The following is a 27,000-nucleotide window of genomic DNA, read 5'->3' on the forward strand; positions in this document are numbered from 1 at the left end:
CTGAGACTGAACTGCAGTATGTTCCTCTTCATCTTATTCTTTAAAAGATCTAAACTATCACCTGACGCTATTAAAAAACATGACAAACCCACCTCGGAGCCCACTCCAGGCACTTTACATTTCATGTAGCTACTTTTCTGGTTAAAAACACCACATGTTGACAGTGTGAGTCACTGCTCACTGCTTCGTAATAAAACCAACAGCAGGAGAATATTTCCCCTGATGTTCCGTTATTTATTCACACAAAGACAAGACCATGGGAGCAATTATGTAGAATTAGAATCTTTGTAAATCTAGAACCACAATAAGTGTGTTCCCACTAAACCTAAACCACCTGGTTATTACTATTGATTATTAAATGCATAAACAATAGAATATAAGCAAAGCCTGTATTTAAATAACTGATTTTCATGACTCATCTGTAAATCCCTGCTGACAACCCTCCTACTGTTCAAGTACTTTAGCTCACCTCAAATCTCAGCTGCTAAGCTTTGAAATTCTGATTCTGAATGATAGGGGTGCAAGAAAATAGATCCTGTATTGTATGGGTTTAAAAACTGCCTTGGACTACAATTGGGGGGGGGGGGGTAATAAATAAATAAATAAATAAATAAACACACACACACAAATACTTAAATATTTTCATGATACACATCAAACATCACAAGTGACAGGAGTTACAACTGAAATGAAAATGATATACAGGGGGTCCTCGACTTACGACGTTGATCCGTTCCTACGTCGCGTTGTAAACCGATTTCCGGTGTAAGTCGGAACATGCGTACATACTGTACGTAAATAACATACTGTAAGCACTGATCCTGTCCTAACCCCTATCCTCCTCGGTCCCGAGCCGTGTAACCGCGTATTCTTCCGCCGCGCCGCGCACACCAAACACGAAGTTCACGTTACGCCGTTTACGACGCCAAACCACTTACGTCGAAACAAGGCTTTATACAGTAAATGGGAGATGTGTCGTAACCACGAAACATCATAACTCAGGACTGACGTAACCCGAGGACCTCCTGAGTAGCCAATCTGTCCGAGGGTAATAAAATTATCAATTTTATACTCCCAGGTATGGACAGTTAGAGACCAAACCCTTTTTTTTTTTTTTACTACTGCATTTCTCCTGGTTTCTTCCCTGAAAGAAAGCATCCAAGCTGCTGATTTCTGTTGTAATTGGCTCAGAGTTGAGTCCTGCGCTCTGAAGGAGGAGGATCAGAGGGAGGTGTGGTTTAAACAAGAGACGAAAGATCAGCTGGAGGCAAGGCCATCACAAAAAAGAGAAGAGTAGAAAAAAAAAAAAAGCATTTTTCAGAGTTTGAGATGAGAATTATCCACCTCAGGAGATAAATGCCTTAGTTATTGGATAAAAAAAAAGTTCAGCATGAGTCTAAAGATAACTTTAAAACGGTGGGGGAGAGGGGGAGGGGGGGTGTCAACAAAAAGCAAAGTGGATTAAAAGGAACAAAAAGAACACGTTCTGTAGTGAGCCTTCAGCTTTCCAGTGATGAAGATCACGAGTTAAAATAACAATAAAAACCTGCTCCGGGACATACACAGGCAAAAAAGGTTAATGCAAGTCTAAGGTTAACTTAAGTTAACTGGAAAAAGAAGCACCGAAAATAAAATGAAACGTAAGACGAAGAGGCAAAGGAAGCACAATAGCAGAGAATGAGGCTGCATCGGAGTCTGAGGGAGGAGGGAGAGAAGAAGAAAGAGCCTTGAAACAGCAGTGATGCAGGCGAGTGTTATGTAAGACCTCAGGATGAACTGGCTTTCCGTACACTCCAGAAACACTGATTTACACAAAGAACATCACCAGTAAGAAGGATAAGAAAAGAGACGAGGGGACACTTTGGCAAACAATGAGAGATATACCAATCAGCCAAAACATTACAACCAGCATGTGTCCATCTTATCAGCCCCATATATATAAACATCTATAAATGAATAATAAGTAAACAAACAAAACAAACCTTTCCCCTGAACAGATACTAAATTAAAAGGGAAAGGAAAGAGCAAAGGTCCAAAAACATACTATAATCTATAGCTGGTTCCATTCACCTGAAGAAATATTGGACGTTGCTTTTCACAGAAAAATTCAGCTGGCTTTTACACAATCTCAATCCTTCACAAAGGAATATCTACCTGCTTCAGCTTTTATAGGAACAACAATCTGGCAATGTTTTATCAAAGAGAAAAAAAAAATAAATATAATAATTCCCACAGCAGTCACACAGCTCCAGGGACCTGGAGGTTGTGGGTTCGATTCCTGCTCCGGGTGACTGTCTGTGAGGAGTGTGGTGTGTTCTCTCTGTGTCTGCGTGGGTTTCCTCCGGGTGACTGTCTGTGAGGAGTGTGGTGTGTTCTCTCTGTGTCTGCGTGGGTTTCCTCCGGGTGACTGTCTGTGAGGAGTGTGGCGTGTTCTCCGTGTCTGCGTGGGTTTCCTCCGGGTGACTGTCTGTGAGGAGTGTGGTGTGTTCTCCCTGTGTCTGCGTGGGTTTCCTCCAGGTGACTGTCTGTGAGAAGTGTGGTGTGTTCTCCCTGTGTCTGCGTGGGTTTCCTCCGGGTGACTGTCTGTGAGGAGTGTGGCGTGTTCTCCGTGTCTGCGTGGGTTTCCTCCGGGTGACTGTCTGTGAGGAGTGTGGTGTGTTCTCCCTGTGTCTGCGTGGGTTTCCTCCAGGTGACTGTCTGTGAGAAGTGTGGTGTGTTCTCCCTGTGTCTGCGTGGGTTTCCTCCGGGTGACTTGTCTGTGAAGAGTGTGGTGTGTTCTCACTGTGTCTGCGTGGGTTTCCTCTGGGTGCTCCTGTTTCCTCCCACGCTCCAAAAACACACGTTGGTAGGTGGATTGGCGACTCAAAAGTGTCCGTAGGTGTGAGTGTGTGAGTGAATGTGTGTGTCTGTGTTGCCCTGTGAAGGACTGGCGCCCCCTCCAGGGTGTATTCCCTGCCTTGTGCCCAATGATTCCAGGTAGGCTCTGGACCCACCGCGACCCTGAGCTGAATAAGGGTTACAGATAATGAATGAATGAATGAATAATTCCCACACCAAATGTACACCTACATTCATTAAATTTTATAGTGATCAGTTAAATAATCAATGGAAATTCAATGGAAGTTCCACTGTAAAAAAAAAAACTGTTCACTCGACTAAGAGTGGGAGAAAAGCATGAAATGAAATGCTCTGTACAGCTGCCCAAGGCCAAGGTCACCTCTCCAAGTAGCACGTGGAACTGTCACTTTTACAACACTTTAAAACTGATTGGTGTTCCAGAAATAAATTCACCGTTTATGTAGCAAAACCAAATAAAATCTTCACAGCAGTGTTCCACCATCAGCCCAGACGAGTGGACGCTGGCACTGCTGCAAAGAGGAATAAACTGTAGATTAATACCCATACATCTTTCAGAACACGTTTTGGACGTAAATTTATCTGGAACACTTTGGGCACTTAATGTTTTAACGTGTTGTCTTCTGTTTTCAGGTAGTTTTCACAAGAGAAACCTGCTCTTCATGCAGAGACTTACTACATTTAGTTTATTATTTTTGTATTTTAACCCTCTTAGAAACACAATTCCAGTGCAGTGCACCTCGTGACTCTCGGGAACAGTGCATTAAAACAAGCAAATCTGAAGAATCAGCTATATTTAACAATTATATGGTTCTTTAAGTGGGACTGAGCCAATCTGGTTTGCTGGCGGGGGAAAGCTTTATAATAGCACTCTTAGAAAAAGCACATAATGAGAACATTTTTGTTCAGTTAAGGCCACCTCTCTCCCGCCTCGTCGGCTCCACTCCAGAAGCGGCCCCAATACACTAATTGGACTTTTTAAAAAATATATATATAAAACGCTGGGGGTTTAATATTAGGCTGGAGAGCACACACTTCAACCCTTAACTATACCCAGAAAGCAGTGGTTAATGTTAGGCACGGTATGTTAATCTTACCTGGTACAATCTGAGGCAGGAAACAGAAATAAAATTAAAGTAATACTTTAACTAAAAGAGATTTTTTAAATCATTTTTGATGCTTGATCTTTGGTCTCCAACCATGCCCAATCCTCATTAATCTCTGGGTTACGTTAGGTACAAGTCACGGGTCAGTTTGTCCAACAAGTGGTCCAACAAGAGAATTAGTGATTAGTTCTGGGTGCATGTACTCTCCTATGACTTACACATGAGTTGTTGCCAATTGAATGTTTGCCTCAAACAGAAAACGGTCAGAAACAAACCTAACGTCACAACGCCCAATGCCAAGTGTGGGCTAGAGGGTTATTAAACCCCCAGGCACCGACTGGAACTGGGGTTCTCCAGAGTGATGGAGGTTCATCCAACACCTATGGGATGAGTGTATGAGGAAATAATGTAAATCCCAGCAAATGAAAGCTCAAAAGTGGAGTGGGATTTGTCAAGTTCCCCATCATCCCAACAGTGAAGCGACAGGGTAAAGCATTCGAAAACATGCCTCTGTTCTGATGCTATTTGTAGTAGTCAGGTTGATGAAAGCACGACTGTGAAGGAGTTCATCCACTGAGCTTCAATGAGGCCTTGGAACATTTTATTCTTCACTAGATTTGAAGCAAATGAGAATATAATCAAAACAAATCCACGTGAGGCAGATGTTTGGCAATGGTTGTGAAAATTGTAAAACAAAAATTAATTAAAGTTTGGTCATTTTCTGTTCGGTGGACAAAGCTCGTGTGGCGGTGTCATCTCAGTGATGGAAAAGAACAAAGGTTTGAGCGGCTTTCCACAAGAAATAAGGACTCGGACCATGACACGATGTGGTAAACTTGAGCCGCACTATATTAGAGGCATCCTTCAAACTTAGTCTGAGCTTTTCTGTTATCCATTGTTCTTTGACGTGTAGTTAGCGTAAAGCCTTTCGTAAACTAAACCACATCTTCAGTCTAAAGAGATTTTCAAAAGAAAATCTCACTAGATGAAAAAAAGATGGTCTTCATACACTAAATGGGATCAGACATTTTACAAACAGGAATCTGCTGCAGAACTTGTGCAAATACAGTGAAGACAGCAGTGCCCCTGAGTTTTTAAAGGCTAAGCACCACTTAATGGACCTCCATGAATATTCCACATTATTGTAGTTACTGACAGGTATGAATAAGTATGAAGTAAAATGAAAATAGCAGCTTAATTTGCTTTAAAACTGACAATTTTATTAAATTGACGATAAAACCCGCTACGGAAATTCTTGAACGCGACCGTGACGTCACTGGTGGACAACAGCGGTAAAACACCGTTATGACTGACTGTTATGACAGTATCTAGCTAAATAACCAACATTATTCATGACAGTAGCCTAGCAATAAGCTAAACTCAAATGTAGAGGTACCGTTATTCTTGTAAATGTGATCGAAGTCGAACTCGAATTCATCCGACACTATAAACCTCCGTAATGCAGCTACGTAGCCGAGTATAATCTGAGCACCGAGTTTAGCGAGTCAAGATAACGTTAACTAACACCAACTAAAACAGGCGAAGTGAGTGTCCTTACCCTGTTTACCTCCATGTTACAGAGGCTCTTGAACACCTTTCGTTGGTGTCCTTACATGCCCATATTGTTGGAAAAGCGCCAGTGAAATGAGCTACAGATAACGGAGTGAGCGGAGGGTCCTTTCCAAAGTGCCCGTTTAAAGTGGACAAATTTAGTCCATTTTCTGGATATTTTGGGATCTTTGGGCCATTTGTTCACAGATGTCCCACTGTACATTGAATGATTGCAGCCAAAAACAACACACCTTTTCCTCATTTTGCATTAAATTAAGTGCAGCTTCTAGAGTTGTTGTCCACCATCTACGTCACAGGCAAGACGCCTATTAGAGTTTCCCAACACCGTTGGGGGGGGACCAACGGTCTTTTAAACCTTATTCCTTCAATTAGTAAGAAATAACATGTTTTCTGACTCTCAATAAACACAAGTTAGGAACTCAAACTCCACTGGATTTATTTGTTTGACACTTTCATAGAGCTGCTGCTTAGACTTTAAATAAGTTTGTTTTTTTGCAATGTCTTGTCCTGTCCAGACTAGAAGAACAGATACATGCGTTTTTTTTTTATTTTAATTCACAGACAGCAGGTGTATTTCTCTGTATTGTACAAAGAGTACGGCAATGTTTTGTAAATTTTAAAAGGAATGTCTATGATGCGTGGGTTTCCTCCGGGTACTCTGGTTTCTTCCCACAGTCCAAAAACACGCATTGGTAGGTGGACTGGCGACTCAAAAGTGTCTGTGTGTGTGAGTGTGTGTTGCCCTGTGAAGGACTGGCGCCCCCTCCAGGGTGTATTCCTGCCTTGCGCCCATTGATCGCAGGTAGGCTCTGGACCCACCGCGCCCCTGAACTGGATAAGGGTTACAGACTGAGCAGGATGTTGAAAGACAAGTTTCTCTCACCTGTGATTTTGTCTCGTACTAATTTGCAGGACTCTATCTCCCCGATGCTGCCGAACAGGCTCTTGAGCTCCTCCTGGGTCATGTTTTGGGGAAGGTAGTTGACGATGAGGTTGGTTTTGCTGTCCTCAAGGCCAGTGGACTCCACAGGAGAGCTGCAGTTGTTCGACATCTGCGCTGGCCCATTGCTCGTGTTGTTGCACGTCGGTCCGTTCGAGAGCTGCGTTTCCATGGCAGCAATTACCTGCTAAACAACCCGAAATGGGGGGAAACAGCAAATCAGAAACACTGGCTCAGATGTGCGGATCTCAAATCCTAAAACTGCTGCCTCCTTGATTCCCCTCTCCTCCATCCATCAACTCATGAGAGAAAACCAATCTTTAAAAATACTGTATTATATCTTTAAATTTCAGAGAGGTCAAGGAGAGGCAGGAAAACAGCATCCTATAGAGAAGAAAGTGATGTAACACCTGACGTAGGTGTCTACTGGATTATTTAAACTAATGGGAGGGTGCTGTGAAAACTTGGTGCTGCTGGTCCCAGTATGAGGTGATAAAAGTGATGAATGAGTGAAGGTCTCATGCATTCCTTCACAAGCCTATTCACAACAGGTCATTTTTGGTAAAAACGTTTTAAAAGCGAGTGTTTAACATTCTGGGAACGTTCTCTAACCAGTGCAGTAAATCACGGCACACTGGGAACAAAACACCGCATCATCTGTTACTAGGTAGAACACAGCAACATGGTGCATCTCCTCAATGTGTAAATCTATATTGTTTGTATCAGTAGGAATGTACTTTTTGAAGTTTCTGTAAGCACATGCCAAATAAGCAAAGCGCTAAAGCTAAACTAGCGCCCATACATCATCTGATTGTCAATTATTTGTTTCAAAGACTGATCGATTATTCAACTAGTTGGAGACAGTAGCAGATGCATTCATTTTTGTTGCTTTGTTTTCATCCAAAAAGACTGAACGTGAATAGGCTTTTATCATTCCTGAGAAAGAGAGACAATAACATCATTGAACAATTAAAAATAAAACCACACAATGCTGTTGTGTCGTCATGATATTTCGACTGTAGGTGCTACCTGTGCAACCAAACTTTAAATCAACACCTGACCCACAATGACTTGAATGCAAATTATTTTTTTGTTCTTTAAGACATTTCCACATGATCAATCGCTGATATTTTCCAAAGGTTAAGCTGCACTTACGTTAAACCTGAACTATCAATGCAAATTACTTTAAGATCTAAAGAACAAAATGGCAGGGAAGTACCTTCTCTGCTTTCATTTCACCGTGACTCACTTTATTTACAGAGCGCACCGAGACGCAGAGGGAATTTCTTCCTTTCGCAATCGTCAGGAGATTATCTCCAGCGGTAAACAAGCTGATTAATCCCACACGAAAAACCAAGTGTGGCTAATAAATGGGTCATTAAAAGCCTTCCAGTGTGCCCCCTGCACTGATATTCTAGTTAAAGCCATGGCAATGTTGAGCATTTCCCTTTTTAAAAAAAGACACTGCTGCCGTCTCGGAGTAACAGCGAAATTAAATAAATAAAAATCTCTAATTAGCCATTTAGCCACAAGGATCAATGATGACACATTCTGTTAATCTCACCAAATCCTGCTGCAGGAGCTACATTATAAATAAAAACCCCATCAATTAAAATGGTATAGGGCTAAAAGAAACAGCCAACTCTGATTCGCAGAGGTCTCTGGGGCCTGATGATGACCTGACCATAAATAGGAAAACCCATAAAACACATAAAAACACACCCAAAATAAGAATAAAGCAGAAATGTAAATATATATCTCCTTAAACACTAAGAAAAACACCATATCGTCACTGTCTCGCGAAAACACACAACACAAGCGCTGTATCATTCAATTAAAACTGAAGAATTTAAGCTTAGATCACCATTTTTAATATTATTTATTTGCTGTGATAACGTACAAGCTCTGTACTGGTACAAGATTAAAGAGGTCATGAGGTGAACCATAAGGACGCAAGTCTGTATCAAACAAAGCTGCACTCATTTTACTTCTGACCTGAATTATGTTGTGTTTAAGTTGTTCTACGAAGACAAGCATCCAAGCGTTTTATATAAATGTGTGTAAATGACACTGTACTAATGAAGATTCCCACATTCATAAAGCAGATTCTCTCAGAGTCCACCTACATTTACACCTTCAGCCAAAGACAGCAGCACTTTCGTAAATTGTTAATATAAAACAGTACATTTGCATTAAATGGCCAGTACAAAAGCTTTCCTAAACCCTCAATAACACTCAAAAAAACCCACACCAACCGCCCCATCCCCAGGTTACATCCAATCAAGTCAAGCCAAAACATCCATGTTATACATTCTGACACTTATTCTACCAATCACAAACCCAGCAGATGTCTGAAATGATCAACATGGCCAACAGGGGGAAATAAGACTCGGGGCTGAAATTGAAATGTACTCTTTGCATTCAGATAATTGCAGTGTGTTTCAAATTAAATTAAAAAAAACCTTTAATAACGGCTCACAAGCATCAACGAGATCAATGTATATGATTAAAAACCATTCTCAAATTTAACATCATGCACTTTTAATATAACAAAGCCTCAACCGCTTGAACGAGGTTCGGAACGGTTTAGTCATTCATTCGTTTGCTTGGTGGTGTTTCGTGAACACACGTCGTGAACAGACAAGAAAACTATTACTGAACATTCGAACGGTTTTCTAACGGAACAGAACTAATCCAGGCTCCGCCCACAATGGCACATCCTTAGAGACCCACTGCTAGGCTGGACAGGTTTTTACAGAGCCCTACTACAATGTTGGTTTAAAGTTGTAAACGTTGACTTTCTAGTTTAACACGCTACACCACCGTTTAAACCGTTTTCTGATGTAATCAAAGCTAAAGTCATTTCAACAAAAATGACATTCCGTTAACAAGTCCAGCACAAAAGCTTTCTACAACCAGGAAGTATTATAACAGGGGGAAAAAAAACATGGCTACGGTTGGCGCGATTCCATTTCCACACGCGTACAAAAACAAATTTATCGTTATCGTTAAAACGTTTTAAATTAAGGCCGCACAATTATCAATTTATTATAATATGGATTTTTCCCCCCCCAATAGCTTCATCGCGAATAAGGACTCTCCTGAAAAACATTTAGTGAATAATCGGATGTTCCCAGGAGCTCCTGCCCAGCTCCTCTCTCTAACTCGGTACCACTGGTACCACTACAGGCACAGATTATAAATGGGTTAACCAGAGCTGATAAAATGAACTGTGGCTTCGTCCCAATACACTGCAATAAGTTGTTGTAGCGTGTTAAGAGTCCAAATACATGTGGAGTAAAGCACTGCCTTCATCAAAACCCAATAAAACAACATCCAAATACCTTTCCAATGAACGAAAATACAAAAATATTCCAGCACCATTAGGAATTTGTAAAGTTTGTCCAACCTAGCAACAGTAACTAGGAAAGAATGCATTTAAAAGGCAGAGCTTAATGGATCTATGAAAAGACGACAGATAAACACATGCTACATAGTTCATCATTTACCGAACTTTTAACACAAATATAAACGGCTCGATCACCACAGGTAATTGCCATATTTGGCTATCATTTAAATGGCAACATATACACTACGTCCAAAAGTTTGTAGACACCTGCTTATCTGGAATTTGTTCTAAAATGAAGGGCAACAGTCAGGAGTCTGCGTCTTCTCTGCTGCCGAGTCATGTTCTACTCTACTCAGGGAAAATATTTGAACACTGCGGTGAGGATTTAATGGCGTTTAGCCAGTGTGGTGAGTTGCTGATGGAGAATTTGTTCTTGATCAAACAGCACTCAAAGATACTGCCTCACTCAAAGGGGTGCTCCATCACTCCACTTCTTCAGTCTAATGCCCAAAGCTGGGGGCTCTATACCCCACAAGCCCATCTCAGCAGTGGGAATAGTGACCTTAAGCCCTTCCCAACCTACTGGGCAATGCTTCTTTTTTCAAAAGGGATTATAGAAGCTGTGTCAGCAGTGGGTGCTCCTTACAGCAGCCGAATTCACCCAGACACTTTTGGACATAGAGTGTATGTGTATAAACAGATAAATACGTGAAATAAAAGTCCCACAGACCCCAGTCCAAGGCTCTGCCGCCCACGAGCCACTTCTAAGTAGAGAAGCCACATCACACAGCCTGACTGCCATGTTAGTTTGGAGATGCCGTCTGCAATGTGGACACAGAGAGAGCACACCGTGTTAGAGATTGGACAGCGACACAAACGTCAAACAGTCAGAGTACATCACATCATTAAAAAGGAGGAAGGGAGGGATGGAGTGAGAGGGAAATGTGTTGAGGGGGTTCTTTTCTAGACCTGGGATACAGCCATGCAGACAAAAATACAGGCAACATTACACTTCATTTTTTATAATTCATGTATGACACACTTAAAGGAAATAAAACATCTCCAAAATTGTGAGCACAACTGCGATTATTTTAAATCATTTTTGGACAAAAGGACCAGCATACACACCATTTCTGGTGTGAGTGTCTTAAACACCGCCTGCTGCAGTTAGAAAAGCAGCTGCATTATACTCATTGGCTTCTGACTGGTTAAATAGACGGGGCAGAAGGTATTAGTGAGTTAAAATTTGTATTATTCCGCAGCTCGTACTAATAAAACCAAATCAAGACATTTAAACATCCACACATACAGCACACAAATTTATTAACCAATCAGACGTCATTTATATCCAAAGCATTGGTAAAGAAAACATCACTCAAAAACAATGCTTCACTATTATTTATAGATCACAACGTCATGTGTCATAAGTAGGTTTCAGAAGGAAGGTATACAACAAAAGCCAATGTTATTGTACAGCTTTTAAAAAGGTGCTTTATCTTAAGGCTAAAAAAACGTCAAAGCCTTAAAAAAACAAAAAAAAAAGCTTCGGAAAACATCCAAATCATAAATAGCACACCAGGGAGAGACGGAAGAAGCTAAATTAGTGAGCTGAAATATTTCCCTCCGATTCATAAACGAGTGCTTAAATATAGAGGAGGTCACAGGCTAGTAAAACTGGGACGGTGGATTTTGGAAAAAGTACAAAAAGTTCTGCTTAATTTGTCACGGAACAGGTAAATACGCTCTCTCAGGTGGACTCCAGACAGTGGTAAAGTCACCAGGTCAGACAGCTAGCAGCTTTTTAATCTTCATAAACAAACCCTCCATAGTCACATCGTACAAATAAGTTATTACAGCTTGAGAGACTTTGCAAAGAGGTTTTTCTCCCCAAATCAATGCTTCGCCTCGTTCTAGCGAGACAACATACTGAACACTCGCTTGAAAATTACTAAGAAAAAAAAGCAAACGTGATCACTTGGCAGATAACTTTTAGAAAGCTAATATTAGCATCTGACACCTGTATAACCCTAACATATCTGAAGACTGCCCCCCCAGAAGCGCAAAACCAATTATGCCATGATTAGCATCTAACAAAAGTGGCCCATGGAAGGACAACTGGCAAAAACTGGCACCCAAGGCTCATTGATGCAGAAAGGGACCAAAGGCTAACCCTTTGGTGCAACTCCACAAAAGATCTACCGGACCACAGTCTGCTGTAAGAGTTCATTCTGGCTCTGACAGAACAATGTAAGAACACAGAAATGGTGCCGGTTCACTGTTTTATTTGCTTGGGTTACTTTTGGTTGGTACTTATAACAGTTTTAATAACTCACTGCTCTTACTTGTGCTCAGCCATGCTTCCTACTTCCAAGAACTCACTGTGGGCTCATCCCTCAACAGGTGTCGCCTAAGTATTACTTACTTTACCTGCCAGTGGTTTAGTCTCTTGTCTGATCAGTGTGTATATAAGGAAGTGGTATCATTCAGAGAAAAATCAGAGCAAGCTAAAAAGGACAATACACAGAAACAACCTCAGTTTGGGAAGCTAGCACGCTTCCTTATAAAATCTTAAACATGAGCATGCACACCAATCAAGAGCAGCTATACAATAACTACAGAGCTGAACATGTAATTAGCAGAATTGCAGTGAATATCCTAGAACCATTTAAGCAATGTATGAAATTTCTGGCAGGGATATTTTTTTATTTCCTCTTTACTAGCCTTCCTGATTTAACCAAGTCTGACAGATGATGTGAGGGGGCAAATCGATCCAATTCACCATCTTTGAATCAAGTCCATGGAGGATGCTTCTTTTGCCTAAGAAAATGCTCAACACAGCTTGAGGAGGGAGGAAAAAATTAAATAAAAACCCTGACTGTCAGCCAGACAAAATGCTAAGCAAGGCAAAACAAGGGCGAAAAAAAAAAAAGCTGCTGAAGTGTTTGGGTGCTTGCATCTCCTCTCCGAATTAAATTCCACCTCTAAATTGAATAGTGAGTAAAACATTGGCCATTGTTCTGCTTAAACAAAAGACTCGCAAATAAAATAAATAAAGACTGTGGGAAGAATGAGCTGGCAGTCCAGTCCACAATCTCTGGCCTTGTGAAGATCACCTGCCAAATACCAGCCTTAAAAAAAACACTCAATCCATTTAAAAAGTTTAGGGAACAAGAAGACAGCTAGAAGATAGCAACGCACTGTTGTCATTGAAGAAATTTTTAAACATGAACCTTGTTCTGGAATTCTATTGTGGAAGAGGCTGCACATAATTGTGGTCGTGCCCGTTATGGTGGCAACCCAAGAAGCCGTTGGTGGACACCAGGGGTGAGGGAAGCTGTCAAACTGAAGGAGGAGCTTTTCGGCCTTGGCTGGCTCAGGGAACTTCTGATTCTGTAGATGGGTACTGGCAAGCAAAAAAGGCTGCAGCTGTGGCGGTTGCTGAAGCAAAATCCAGAGAATGGGAGGAGTTTGGAGACGCCATGGAGAATGACTTCTGGGAGGCCTCAAAGAGGTTCTGGAAAACACTCCGACAGCTCAGGAGGGTGACACTGTCAAAGCTGCGCTCAGTAAGGATGGTGAAACTCTAAACCCAACTGAGCGTATTGTTGGCCGTTGGAAGAAGCACTTTGAGGAACTCCTTAACCCGAGAGACATGCCTCCTGTGCAGGAGGTAGGGGCAGAAGTGTCTGGGGTGTCGGATTCCATTTCCTTGTTTGAAGTCACTGAGGTGGTGAAAAAGCCCCGGGAGTGGATGAGATTTGCCCAGTGTTACTGAAGGCACGCGATACTGTGGGGCTGTCTTGGATGACATGCCACTACAATATTGCACCGGGAACGATGCCTTTGGATTGGCAAACAGGGGTGGTGGTTCCTATTTTTTTTAAAAAGTGGACTGGAGAAAGTAGCCTCCCACTTCTCAGCCTCCCTGGGAAAGTCTATGCCAAGGTGCTGGAAAGGAGAATCCATCCGATATCAAACCTAGGATTTTGGATGAACAATGCAGATTTCAGATGGACCAACTCTGATTCGGGGGCATGGGAAATTGCTACTCCACTCTACACATGCTTTGTGGATTTGAAGAAGGCATATGACTGTGTTCCCCGAGAGATTCTGTGGGAGGTGCTTTGTGAGTATGGGGCAGTAAGTCAAGCTTGTTCAACGCGGACACTGGACACCATCAGGGCTGTGCCTTGTCTCCACTCCTGTTTCTGATGTTCGTGGACAGGGTGACAAGGCGTAGCCCAGGGCAGGAGAGCTTCCGTCGAGGGGCTAGGAAAGTGGCATCTCTGCTGTTTGAGGACAATGTTGTTTTTCTAACTTCTTGACACCGAGGCCTCCAGCGTTCACTTGAGCAGTTTGCAACCGAGTGTGAAGCGGTAGGTATGCAGATCAGCACCTCCAGGTCTGAGGCCATGGTTATCTCCCGGAAACAGATGGCATGCACACTCCAGGTACGGGGTGAGAACCTAACCCAAGTGAAAGAGTTCAAATATCTCTGGTTCTTGTTCACGAGTGATGGGAAGAGGGATTGTGAGACTGACCGGTGGGTTAGGTGCAGCACCTGCAGTAATGCGGTCACTGTACCAGACCGTCGTAATGAAAAGAGAGCTGAGCCATAAAGCAAAGCTCTCAATTTACCGGTCAGTCTACGTGCCCACTCACCTATGGCCATGAGATCTGGACAAAGACTGAAAGAACGAGATTAAAGATACAAGCGACCGAAATGAGCTTTCTCCAACAGGTTGCTGGGCGTATTCTCCATGATCAGGTGAGGAGCTGTGATTAGAGAGGAGCCTGGGTTAGAGTGGCTGCTTAGTGTTGAGAGAAGTCAGTTAAGGTGGTTCGGGCATCTGATGAAGATGCCTCCTGGACACCTCCCACTGGAGGTATACCAGGCACATCCAACAGGAAAGAGACCCCGGGGTAGACCTGGGGATCCCCCAGGAGGAGCTGGTGGAAGTTGCGTGGGACAGAGACGTCCAGGCTTCTTTGCTCGCCCTGTTGCCACCACGACCCTGAAATGGATTAGCGGAAAAGATGCAGATGTTTTGATGCTAATTTCTAAATATTCCCAAGGTCCTTTGTTCCCCAGATCTACATGGGACAGTTATCAGATTCTTGTTGTTATACAAAGAGAAGTTTTTGTCCAACAGAAAAAAAAAAACATAACATTCAGAGATATACTGAAATCAATTTTCAGTGAAATAAGGACAAATCTGTTTATTCTACTTTCTCTTTTCATCTCTTCGTTGAAATATGGAATAGAATCAGGTTTCTTTTTTTCCTCTAGAACAGCTGCACTACTTTTCTAAACCACTCACAAAATCTAGGCCTAGACCAGTTTCTACACTCCACATATCCATCACAAAGCTGTGAACCACATTCAGGAAATAAAAAAAAAAATTCACATTAAACAGAATACCAATGTGAACGCAACAGTAAAAACTGAATAAAATCTCAATTCCTGCTCTTTGTTGGAAGTTACAAGAAGAAACGCAGCAGCTTGAGCATCACGCCTCTCTCTACAGTAAATGATGGAGCTCTCATTTAAAAATAACAAGAGAAAAATGTGCAAGCATAAGGAACAAGGCGCCCACATAACATTTTCATGGTGATTGGCGTGTCCTACTTGTAAGAACATTCACTTCTAAGTTTCATGCTTTTTTCCCCCTTTCAAAATGGTAAGACTACACTATTTTAGCTCCAATCAAAGCTGGAAAGTAGAACTTTAGGCTTTAAGGTAGAGCAGGTGTAGCTCTTAACTGCAGTAACAGCCTCTACTCGTATTCCTTTATGATTATAAAGGAATAGACTCTACCCATTTTCCACAAGTGAACAGTTCTGGGGTCTTAATGAAAGGACTGTGACATGCTTTGGCCAAAATACCACAAGGATCAGACCCTACAACATCCTACCCTGTTCAAAACTGCCACATTCATCACCTGTTCCTTTAAAGGCTAAGCCCCACTTAATGGACCTCCATGAATATTCCACATTATTGTAGTCACTGACAGATATAAGTATGAATTAAAATGAAAATAGCAGCTTAATTTGCTTTAAAACGGACAATTTTATTAAATTGACGGAAAAACCCGAGCTCGCTACGGAAATTCTTGAACGCGAACGTGACGTCACTGGTGGACAACAGCTGAACAACGCCGCGGTAAAACACCGTTATGACTGACTGTTATGACAGTATCTAGCTAAATAACCAACATTATTCATGACAATAGCCTAGCAATAAGCTAAACTCAAATGTAGAGGTACCGTTATTCTTGTAAATGTGATCGAAGTCGAACTCGAATTCATCCGACACTATAAACCTCCGTAATGCAGCTACGTAGCCGAGTATAATCTGAGCCACCGAGTTTAGCAAGTCAAGCTTACATATTGATATTAACATATGGATATTTGGGGATCTTTGGGTCATTTGTTCACAGATGTCCCACTGTACATTGAATGATTGCAGCCAAAAACAACACACCTTTTCCTCATTTCGCATTAAATTAAGTGCAGCTTCTAGAGTTGTTGTCCACCATCTACGTCACAGGCAAGACGCCTATTAGAGTTTCCCAACACCGTTGGGGGGGAGGGGGTTGACCAACGGTCTTTTAAACCTTATTCCTTCGATTAGTAAGAAATAACATGTTTTTTGACGATCAATAAACACAAGTTAGGAACTCAAACTCCACTGTATTTATTTGTTTCACACTTTCATAGAGCTGCTGCTTAGCCTTTAAATAACGAGCCGCTGTTCACCCTGACTCTGAGAGAGCAGCAGCGAGAAAGGAGCAGGCAGAGATTCTCATATTCGCTCAGTTCTTTTTACATGGTTTAATCCCATCTTTGCATGTTCAGACTTAGTCAAAACACAAAAAACAGACAGGGGTCAGGAGGTGGGTTGGTGAGGTATTACCACCAGAAGCTACTTCAGGAGAGAGCAGATAGTCAAATAAATACATAAGTCACTTGTCATCCACCATTTCTAACTAAAAGTGATATTTCTACTTATTAAATGTTAGCTGAACGCAGGCCTGAATGTAACTACTTTTATACGTTATACACATCCTTGGATTCATTGGTTTGGGGCTTGAACTGCCAGTTCCAAAGCTGTATTTCCTTAAATGCTCACGATAATTTACATCACAATTAAAATTCCAGCTTCAACTAAATAAGAATCTTTTCAAATTCGATATGAAAAGATTAACCGGTCAGCCCTAGCTGCTGGTAGGTGACCTATTTCTCCATTCTCTGCTGTGCTTTAAGAGATTGTGATTTAATGGTTTTGCCTTTGACTGGTCAGGAGAGATTACACAGTAAAATAAAACGATATACAACTGACCGGTCAGATCTGGTGCCAATCAATAAACAACACATCGGTCAGAAAAGGCCAAGTATAATTTCCCCTGGTTATTTATTCAGAATCTTTGGTAACAGTCTTAAGTTTGCAGAAGGCCTATATTCTATATTTAGTCATAGCAGTAAAATGTGCCTGTCTCAGACTTCTGACGCTACCAAGCCTTGTCCCAGCGGATTACAGTCAAACGCTGCGAGAGCACAATGGAAGAAGAGCAAAGAACAATATCTAAACACTGTGGAGCTCCAAAGCTCAAACAACTCGTTCACGTTTTAAAAAGGAGAACATACAGATTCGGACAAATTAAGCAGCCGTATATAAATAATCCAGCTTTTTTTATAAATTAAAAACACATGCAGTCAACTTATTTTTTCTGTGGGTGGGGGTGGGGGTTATACACCCCCTATATGTTTGTTTAAAGGGATCAAGCATTAAACTGAGCAATATTTATTAACATAAAACACAAGGCAAAAGGACCATCGTCTAGAAATGTGTCCTACACACATCTGTAATTATTTATAATAAAAAAACACCTACTTTCTTTAGGTTTCTGAACCTGAAACACACACATCATAATCACAATCCTCCAAACCGTTTTGCAGGTGAAACACTATAATGCATTACGTCTCTGTGTCTAATTAACGTACTGTTATTGACAACAGAAAAATCACAATTTGCAGCAATCGCTCCACGACACTTCTCTGTTGGGGATAGAGCACATTTAGGGTTAAAACCTGCAGGATCCAAATCAAAAGCTTGAAAACCGTCACACTTCTCTGCATCACCACGGGTGTTAAAACAAGCTGCAAGGCAAAAATAATCTAGAAAAGGATTTGCCAAATGATCTTCCGCCTACAGACCCAACACTTGGGTTAACAGCTTCTCCGCGCTGCCATTTGCAACTCAGCTACGGCTGTCACACTGGATCTACATACAAAATACCAGAATGTTACAATTGGGAGAGAGAGGAAAATCACAATCTAGAACCTCACTGAGGCTCTAACAGTTTTGGGTAGGACTGGAGAATCTGGGGGAATTATCCAACCGGTTTTGGGTTTATTATTTACGAATTAAGCCATTTGGTGGCTTCTAATGTATCTGCAGGCCGTTTACAAGCCACGTGATGCTGGATTAATTTTATTAACTTCACAAAACAGGGGTAAAATACAGATTTCCATAAAACAATTCAGTAAACGTTGGCCTCGGATCCAAATACCCAGGGAATTGGCACAGGATACATTGTTCATGAAGGCTATAATAAAACGCTGCAGCTCCTAGGGCTGAAAAATTGCCCTCTTGCAAAAGGCAATCTCAATATAAAACGATCCATCTTTCAGCCCGACTCTGAACTGAAGCCAAAAGCAGGCACCAAAAGCATCAAAAAACATCCATTTAATTTATACTTTCATTTTACTCAAAGGGAAAGCAGCGCCCCCACTGTCAGAGCTCGGTCATTTTCTAAAGCAGGGGTTCTTAACTTCCAGTCTGCAGAACAGACAAGCCGCCAGTTTAGGAAACGTTTGCTGATGAACCCCTGTAACGTCCTGAAGCGCTTCGTACCGACACACCCTTCTGAGTTAATGGGCAACCACCAGCGCCCCCCCAGACTTCAGTTCCACTAGGAGTTCTGTCTTTCTCGACTGTAGAAATGTGTGGAAGTAGTGAGCTCTGAGAGCAATGATTATCGATTGGTGGGTCATGAAACACCACCGCTACAACAGAGCAGTGTCGCCCCCTTGCCCTCTATACCGCCCTCATTTTTCTGTCCAGTTCACCCCTCTCTCCATCTCCTTCCCCTTGCATTTACCTCACCCTTTCTCCTCTTTCTGCCCATAGCCTCCCCCCTCCCTCCTCCTCCTCTCTCCCCCCACTCTCCTTGTATTTTAAACACTTAGTAAGAGCTGCTCTTTATTTAGAAGAAAAACATTCCAGCTCAATAATACATCAAGACAACCGCTCTCACCCCTCACTCGCTCCACACAACAGCGCACCAATCGAAACGGAACAAAGGAGACTCAGAAAAGAGAGAAAATAAATAAATAAAAGTTGATTTCCTAAAAGAAAAGGGATGGAAAAAAAAAAAACATCAAGACTAATCAAAGCCAGTTTTAAAACTGTGGTTAGAAAATGAAAGGTAAGGCTGCTTCACAAACACAACGCACCAGTATGATACACACTACACATAATTCAATAACAGACGACCAATGGCTCGCACTATGTCCGTGTACAACCAATTAAGTCCATTCTGCGCCGTTTGGATCCCACTGAACTACAGATATGGAATCGCTTTTACCTGATTAAATGGGACTGTACCATTCCAGTGTAGAACTGAAATATCTGAAGGTACTTTTACGGAAGCCAAAGAGATCGGAGGTAACGTGGTACACTGTGCAAAAGCCAAATGTACAACAGCAACATGCATCACAAATCTTCAACCGCATAAAATCATGAATAACCGCTACGTGATTCTATTCAGAATGTGAATTTCTTCTGTACGGCGCTCTCCCACCGGTTTTAATTTGATCCACACTTGTGTCATTGGTGTGGAGACTGGTGTCCAGCTGATGTGTCTTGGCATGGTGTAGGACAAGGTCTTCATTCATTCATTACATGTAACTCTTATCCAGTTCAGGGTCGCGGTGGGTCCAGAGCCTACCTGGAATCATTGGGCGCAAGGCCGGAACACACCCTGGAGGGGGTGCCAGTCCTTCACAGGGCAACACAGACACACACACACCTACGGACAATTTTGAGTCGCCAATCCACCTACCAACGTGTGTTTTTGGACTGTGGGAGGAAACCGGAGCACCCGGAGGAAACCCACACAGACACTGGGAGAACACACCACACTCCTCACAGACAGTCACCCGGAGGAAACCCACGCAGACACAGGGAGAACACACCACACTCCTCACAGACAGTCACCCGGAGGAAACCCACGCAGACACAGGGAGAACACACCACACTCCTCACAGACAGTCACCCGGAGGAAACCCACGCAGACACAGGGAGAACACACCACACTCCTCACAGACAGTCACCCGGAGCGGGAATCAAACCCACAACCTCCAGGCCCCTGGAGCTGTGTGACTGCGACACTACCTGCTGCACCACCGTGCCGCCCAGGACAATGTCTTCCTCTCCATTATTTCATAGCAATTTTAAAAAATAAATAAACAACAGCAACAGAAACCTTCGATGACTGTACAACGCCTTTATGATTTAAAATGATCTTATTAATGTTTACTATAACTAAGGTTTAACCAAAGATACTCTAAACATCCAAAACTGTGTGGACACAATCCAGACTGTAATATACGATATGAAAGTCACTGTGACCAGTGGAAGGTTTTTTTTTTCTTTTTTTTCCCTTTTTTTAAATCTAATCATTATTTTACAGAGTCGGTATGAAGAGGAGATTACTGTACTGAAGATATTGGCTTTTACACAGCGTCTGAAGTGCATTTGGCTGGAGTCTGACCGAAGTGGAGGTGTAATAACTCATGCTGAAGTTGGAGCGCGTACAGTAGATGCATTAGCTCAAAAAGCCATTTCCCCCTTGCTGAGAAGTGCTGATGTAACTGATGTGCAGGCATCGCTAATCAATTTCAGGACCAGCAGAGCACTGGGGATGGAAGAAATGGGGCCCAAAAAAAAAATAGCCAAGAGTCTAGAGACAGTGGAGCAGAACATAGCTCATAATATTGAAGCAATCTGCCGATTTTACCAACAGGACACGGCAAACATTTATGAATTTTTTATAAAATGCAACTCAAGGTGAAGAATCAAGTCCCTCAATGAACCAGTTCATGCTCTACATCAGTGTTTCTCTACCCTGGTCCTCGGGACACCCTCATTAAACTAATCAGTACATGAACAAGTACTTACAGAGCTGCAGTGGGTGTGTCAAAGCAAGGAACCCACACCAATACGCAGGGCAATCCTAGGAGTAGAGCTGAGAACCTGGGCTCTAGAGTGGGTCCCTTATGCAGAAGCGTCCATATTTAAAATAGGTTTACTAGTCAGATCATTAGGTGCCAGTATAATAGCTTTTACAGAAGTATAATAGTGCGTTAAAGATAAGGTAAGCAGTAACGGACATTAATCTATTCATATCTAAGGACCAAGTCATGCCCAACCAAACACCAGAAGACTTCTAGAGAAGAAAGAAAAGACAAGGTCTGTCACCCTCTCACGTCTAAAAGCAACGTCACTGCTTTAAGGCGCACCCACAATGGACAGAGTATATTCTCTACAGCGAAGCAGTCTCTCAGTAGGGGACACAGAGGAGCTGCTGCACATGATCTTTAAATTCAACATGCCCAATGTAAGACCCCTGTTACTGGACTGTATTCTCCAAAGTGAAGGAGCTCCACCAAACACTTTGAAATGAGTCGGAGCGCATTGGTACATGACCTTACTGTGTGTATACTGTTAAAAGGCCATCAAATCTTTACAGCAAGTGCTCCAACATCTAAAGTAAGCTACTCTCCCTGCAGAGTAGCAACACTATAATTAACACCCCTCGTTTCAGGAGAAAAGCGGGTGTCCAGAGACCATGGCTATACACAAAGAACAGAAACCTTCTCCTATTGAATATTAGAACAAGCAGATTAAAGGCGCCAGTTATTCTTATTGCACCAAGTTTAATGGTTGTGCAGGAATGGGTTAAAAAGGTGTTCACTTATAAGAGCACATCTGTACCACAAACTATGTCTAGAGAGTTTAACATTTAATAATTCTGTAATTTAAAAGCTGACCTTGTTGAAACATGCCTTAATGAGCCCTGATTAACTGAAGAAAGGATGCCTCCTGTTGTAAAAAGCTAATTCAAACCATCCATAGTTTTAGCAGTTGTTAAATCGACAAAAAAAAAAAAATCTATTTATGCCAACAACAAGCCCCAAGGTCACCGTTCGCCGTGTTGCTAAAACAGCTAATTTATTTCTGCATGTAGCTCATAAACTGATGCAGACGGCATACAAAGCTTTTAAAACCCTGCAGAGATTCAATTTTGCATTTAACGCTAAACATTTTTTAATAAAAAAGGGCTACTTTTTTAGACAAATTTAAAAATCTTAAAGATATGCCACAGAACTTAGCAATGTTATAATTTAGTACCTGATTTTACAGTAAACGGGGCTCGTCGGATCACAGGGGCATCATCGTGGCAACATTAATGACCTGGCATCAGGAGCAGAGTCCAAAACATTAGAAACAAGCACAGCTCCCACTACAACAGAGGGCTCCCTGATTGACTTGAGGACACCGTCTGTTCTTGATAAAGACCTGGAGAAACAACTAAGATGCAGTTGAAATGACGCTGAATGAGCAGAAAGGCCTTGTTGCTAACTCTTTCTTTGACAGACCTGACTGTATTGAGTTCAGCCGAACTATAATCTAAATAAATAGTGAACAAAAATTTAATGACAACATTCTTTTTGTGCCATTTCAGCACACACAGAGATAACCACAAAATGATTGAACCTCTGATTTGGATGATGCAGAAACATGGAGGTGTGGCACATAGTGGAAGCTACGTATGAGGTAGATGCTTTAATCAAATATCGGCTGCAGCAGGATCGGTCGCCAGAACGCAGCTGCAGATTTTTTTCCATTTAAAAGAGGAAAAGATATTTGAACACATCACTTTTTTCTTTATCTACCGCCTGTTTTTGCGCTCAATTTTAATTGGCTTTGACAAGGAATGTTCAGACTCGAGTTGGTGACCTGTGTACACCGCTACATTTAGTCCAAAATCAGGTTTAAAAAAAATAAATTCACGTATTCTGAGACTGGTCCAAAATTTGAATGGGATAATTATGGGAATTTTTTTTTTTTTTGGATTCAGTGCCCTTCCAACTGTCCACTCTGAAAAAACCCACAAACAAACTGCTTCACTGGGAAACCAAGCTAAATATGGACCATAGATAGATAGATAGATAGATAGATAGATAGATAGATAGATAGATAGATAGATAGAGATAGATAGAGAGATAGAGATGGAGATAGAGAGATAGAGATAGATAGCTAGAGATAGAGATAGATAGAGACAGAAACAGCCCAGTGGAACAGCAGCATTACACAAATTTTTAATAAATAAATAAATGCCACAAGATTAGCCAAAAGAAAATAGATAGATAGAGAGATAGATAGATAGATAGATAGATAGAGAGTTAGAAAGCTAGAGATAGATAGAGAGATAGACAGCTAGAGATAGATAGCTAGATATAGAGATAGATAGATAGATAGAGAGTTAGAAAGCTAGAGATAGATAGAGAGATAGATAGCTAGAGATAGATAGCTAGATAGAGAGATAGAGATAGATAGAGAGATAGATAGCTAGATAGAGAGATAGATAGCTAGAGATAGAGAGATAGATAGCTAGAGAGAGATAGATAGCTAGAGAGAGATAGATAGCTAGATATAGATAGAGAGATAGATAGCTAGAGATAGATAGATAGCTAGAGATAGATAGATAGCGATAGAGAGAGATAGATAGCTAGATAGATAAATAGATAAATAGATAGAGAGAGAGAGAGAGAGAGATAGATAGATAGATAGAGAGAGATAGATAGAGAGAGATAGAGATAGAGAGATAGATAGAGAGAGATAGATAGAGATAGATAGATAAATAGATAGATAGCTAGAGAGATAGATAGCTAGAGAGAGATAGATAAATAGAGAGCGATAGAGAGATAGATGGATAGAGATAGAGAGATAGTTAGAGAGATAGATAGCTAGATATATAGATAGAGAGATACGAAGAGATAAATAGAGACAGAAACAGCCCAGTGGAACAGCAGCATTACACTTTTTTTTAAATAAATAAATGCCACAAGATTAGCCAAAAGAAAATAGTCAATTTGCAGATGTTTATTGAATAATGCTTCTGCATCCCCTAAGATTACACCCTTTAATCTATTTTCACCCACGACTGCAAACAACACACTAACTGTGTTCAACACTGGCTGACTGACTGCTCCTTTAAAAAACACAATAATCAGCTGAGATGAACCGATGAGCTGAACGTGGCGACTGAGCTGAAAATTCCAGACTGTTCGCCCGCAGCCCTCCAGGACGGCGCTTTTGGCTCCTCTCTTAAAAACTATAACCTTCCCGCAGGCTGTTTAAACTGAGACACAGAACCAGTCGGAAATATCAGCAGACTATAAACAGACATCGGTGTGAAATAACAAGCAAAAAAAAATGGAGACTTCCAGCGTAATGCTCGATTTTAGAGTCAGGAAATCGACGACATCTCCTCATTTAAGCGTTAGGATGATGTCCAAGTAAAGATTATCAATGAAATTACACAGGTGTAAACACACTAAACCAGATTCAATCAAACCATTTCAGAAAGTGGTCTGATGTGGATTTTAAACAGCTGTCGCCACAAACAACGTTCAACACCCACCAGCTGTAAACAGGGCCAAACACAGAGGGCAGTGTTACCCGACTGGTCCCTGACCCTGCATACACAAGACTGATTCACTTATAAACTGTGAATCAAAGGGAAACAGGGAAACATTTTTGAAATCTTTACTTCAGCATAAAAACGTGGCTGAGGAGTAAGTCATTTTAGGGATTTTTTGGGTTTTTTTAGGTCATAAAGCATCACTCCTGATTCTGACCCTGATTTGACACGAGGATGGGACCCAGTCTGTCACTGGCTGCTGTAGAAGTGATCACACACTGCACTTCACTCTTTTTTCCTGAGTGTAACTGAGGGCTAGCAAAACGTCACTGTTAGCATTATCTTTACAAACAGGAACAGACAGATCTGCGTTTGCTGCTTTTTTGCCTGTTTTTACAGAGAACGTAATAGCGTGTCTAGTGCTGACAGCAGGGAACGTAGATTTCATTCTGAGAGCGGGATCGTATCACTTTGTAGTGTCAATCACTTGTTCAGGATCCAATGGCTGACTGTATCCCACCCCCACCTCAAATCATGGCCAAAACTTAACTGAGACTGACAGTGAGAGGCAGGTGACTGAAGAAGACTCAATGAAAAGCCAAAACTGCTTCATTAAGGTAAAACCCTGGCGCTAAGACAGCATTCATGCCTCTTATTTTGATCACTTGTTTTTTTAATGAATGTATATTTACGATTTTCACATCTCAAAAAGATTAAATATCCATTTTAAATTGTCATTTTTAACTATTAAACCAACCTGGTTCATCAAAGCTATTCAGATTGTGCTCAAACAACCTCAAATTATTCCGAACAAATTCATTTCAACACAGACCGTTCACGCAAGGATATTAGATTACGGACATTAAAGGGTTAAGAACTGGACGTTGACTGGCCTTGTTTATAAAGAGAGTAGACAATGACATTTTAGCGTTAACCAATCATACCGTTCCATTTTAAAATATCTTAAAATACCACTAATTTTGAGCTTAAAAAGTAAATTAAAAAATAAACAAATTGCAAGCAATATTCATTCTATTTCAAAACACAAAGCTCACTAAAGGCTACAATTATTAACGCAAACACCTTACACTGTAATAAAATAAAAGTCATATCATGGAAAAGCTCTTTAATTCACAACCGTTACTTCAAAGTTTCAAAAACCAGTCACACCTCAGTCTTCACAACTTTCACATACGAAAATAAAACGTGAATTCTAAATTAATTGGGATTGCGTTTGTGATGTCACAAATCTAATACATCTAAATCAATTCAGCAGCATTGATTCACACGAATAGATTTGTTTCTACTTTTCACTGCCACTAATTTATGGCTAAGACCAAGCTTATAACTTACGCAAGACACAAACATTTACTGTTTACATAAGTAATGCACATCCTAATTATTCGCTAGGTACTTTTTCACCTTTTTAGTTACACCTTAAAACGTTTTAACTCGTTACAAGGGCTGATAAACGCTGTCCCAGACCATATCTGATGGCACTGTACCTTCTACATTACTGAGTGCTAGTATACCCCCACAGTGTAGTCTCAGATAAAGCAGAACTAATAGTGGGAATCACGTTTCAAATTTACCTTTATTTATGTTTACGACAGCAACAAAATAAGAGTCAACGTGTGAGACACGAGGCCTTACTCATCGCAAACCTGAAGAATCACTGAAGGATGTTTTATATCAAGTCACATTCACTGATTCTTTATTTTTTTCACTTAAGGCAGTGGAGTATGATTACAGTAACATTTACAGTAGGCTCAAATGTGCTTTATTATGAAGTAGAAAAAACAAAACCCTTTGATTTTACTGTAAATTCATTACCATAACAATGAACCTGACAACAGAACTGCCTTCAGTAATTCGCCTGGTCACATTCATTTCATTTCAACCCATTGTAAATGTTCTGAAAGTCCAATTCATCTAAAATAGTATTCTCACACTGCACACACACACACACACACACACACACACACAGGGCCTTGGTTCAGTTTGAGCCAGACCAAGGCCACCTTTTATGGTAAGAACAAGTTTGGGTTCTCTCCAGTGAGAAACCTATAAACACACTATTGTGGGTCAGGACAAACTCTAAAGGCAAATGGTCTGAACCAGACAAAGTGTGTGGGGAAGTGCCACAAGACGTGATTCTACATTTTTTCTCTGAATCCGTGTTTGAGACTATCACAGAAACGCTGCTGCTTTAAGGAAATAAAATAAAAGCTCAGCCACGGCACTTAATATTCCACTAATAATAAAACTCCATAAACAAACACACAGCCATTCACCTGATTCAAACTGAGGGTTTTCTTTAAAAAAAAAAAAAAAAAAAAGGTCGAGCAGACTAACGGCCAAGGAATGAGGGGGGGGGGGGTAAATTCACTCTTTTTTATTAAC

General features: G+C 41.3%; 1 protein-coding gene across 4 annotated transcripts in view; it reads right to left on the reverse strand.

The window, feature by feature from the left end:
- The window catches only part of elavl2 (ELAV like neuron-specific RNA binding protein 2), a 47,822-nt gene that overhangs the window by 15,498 nt on the left and 5,324 nt on the right, over positions 1 to 27,000 (reverse strand). For 2 of the 4 annotated variants that reach the window (XM_066659029.1, XM_066659027.1), the window contains exons 2-3: positions 10,554 to 10,644; positions 6,418 to 6,661 (exon numbers count right to left, since the gene is read on the reverse strand). In XM_066659029.1, coding sequence (XP_066515126.1) covers positions 6,418 to 6,661; positions 10,554 to 10,625 — 316 coding nt within the window. In that variant the 5' untranslated portion in view covers positions 10,626 to 10,644. The remainder of the gene's footprint in view (positions 1 to 6,417; positions 6,662 to 10,553; positions 10,645 to 27,000) is intronic. The other 2 variants (XM_066659030.1, XM_066659031.1) reach the window with 2 other exon arrangements.

The sequence above is a fragment of the Hoplias malabaricus genome, chromosome 2, assembly GCF_029633855.1.
Source record: "Hoplias malabaricus isolate fHopMal1 chromosome 2, fHopMal1.hap1, whole genome shotgun sequence".
NCBI lineage: Eukaryota > Metazoa > Chordata > Actinopteri > Characiformes > Erythrinidae > Hoplias > Hoplias malabaricus.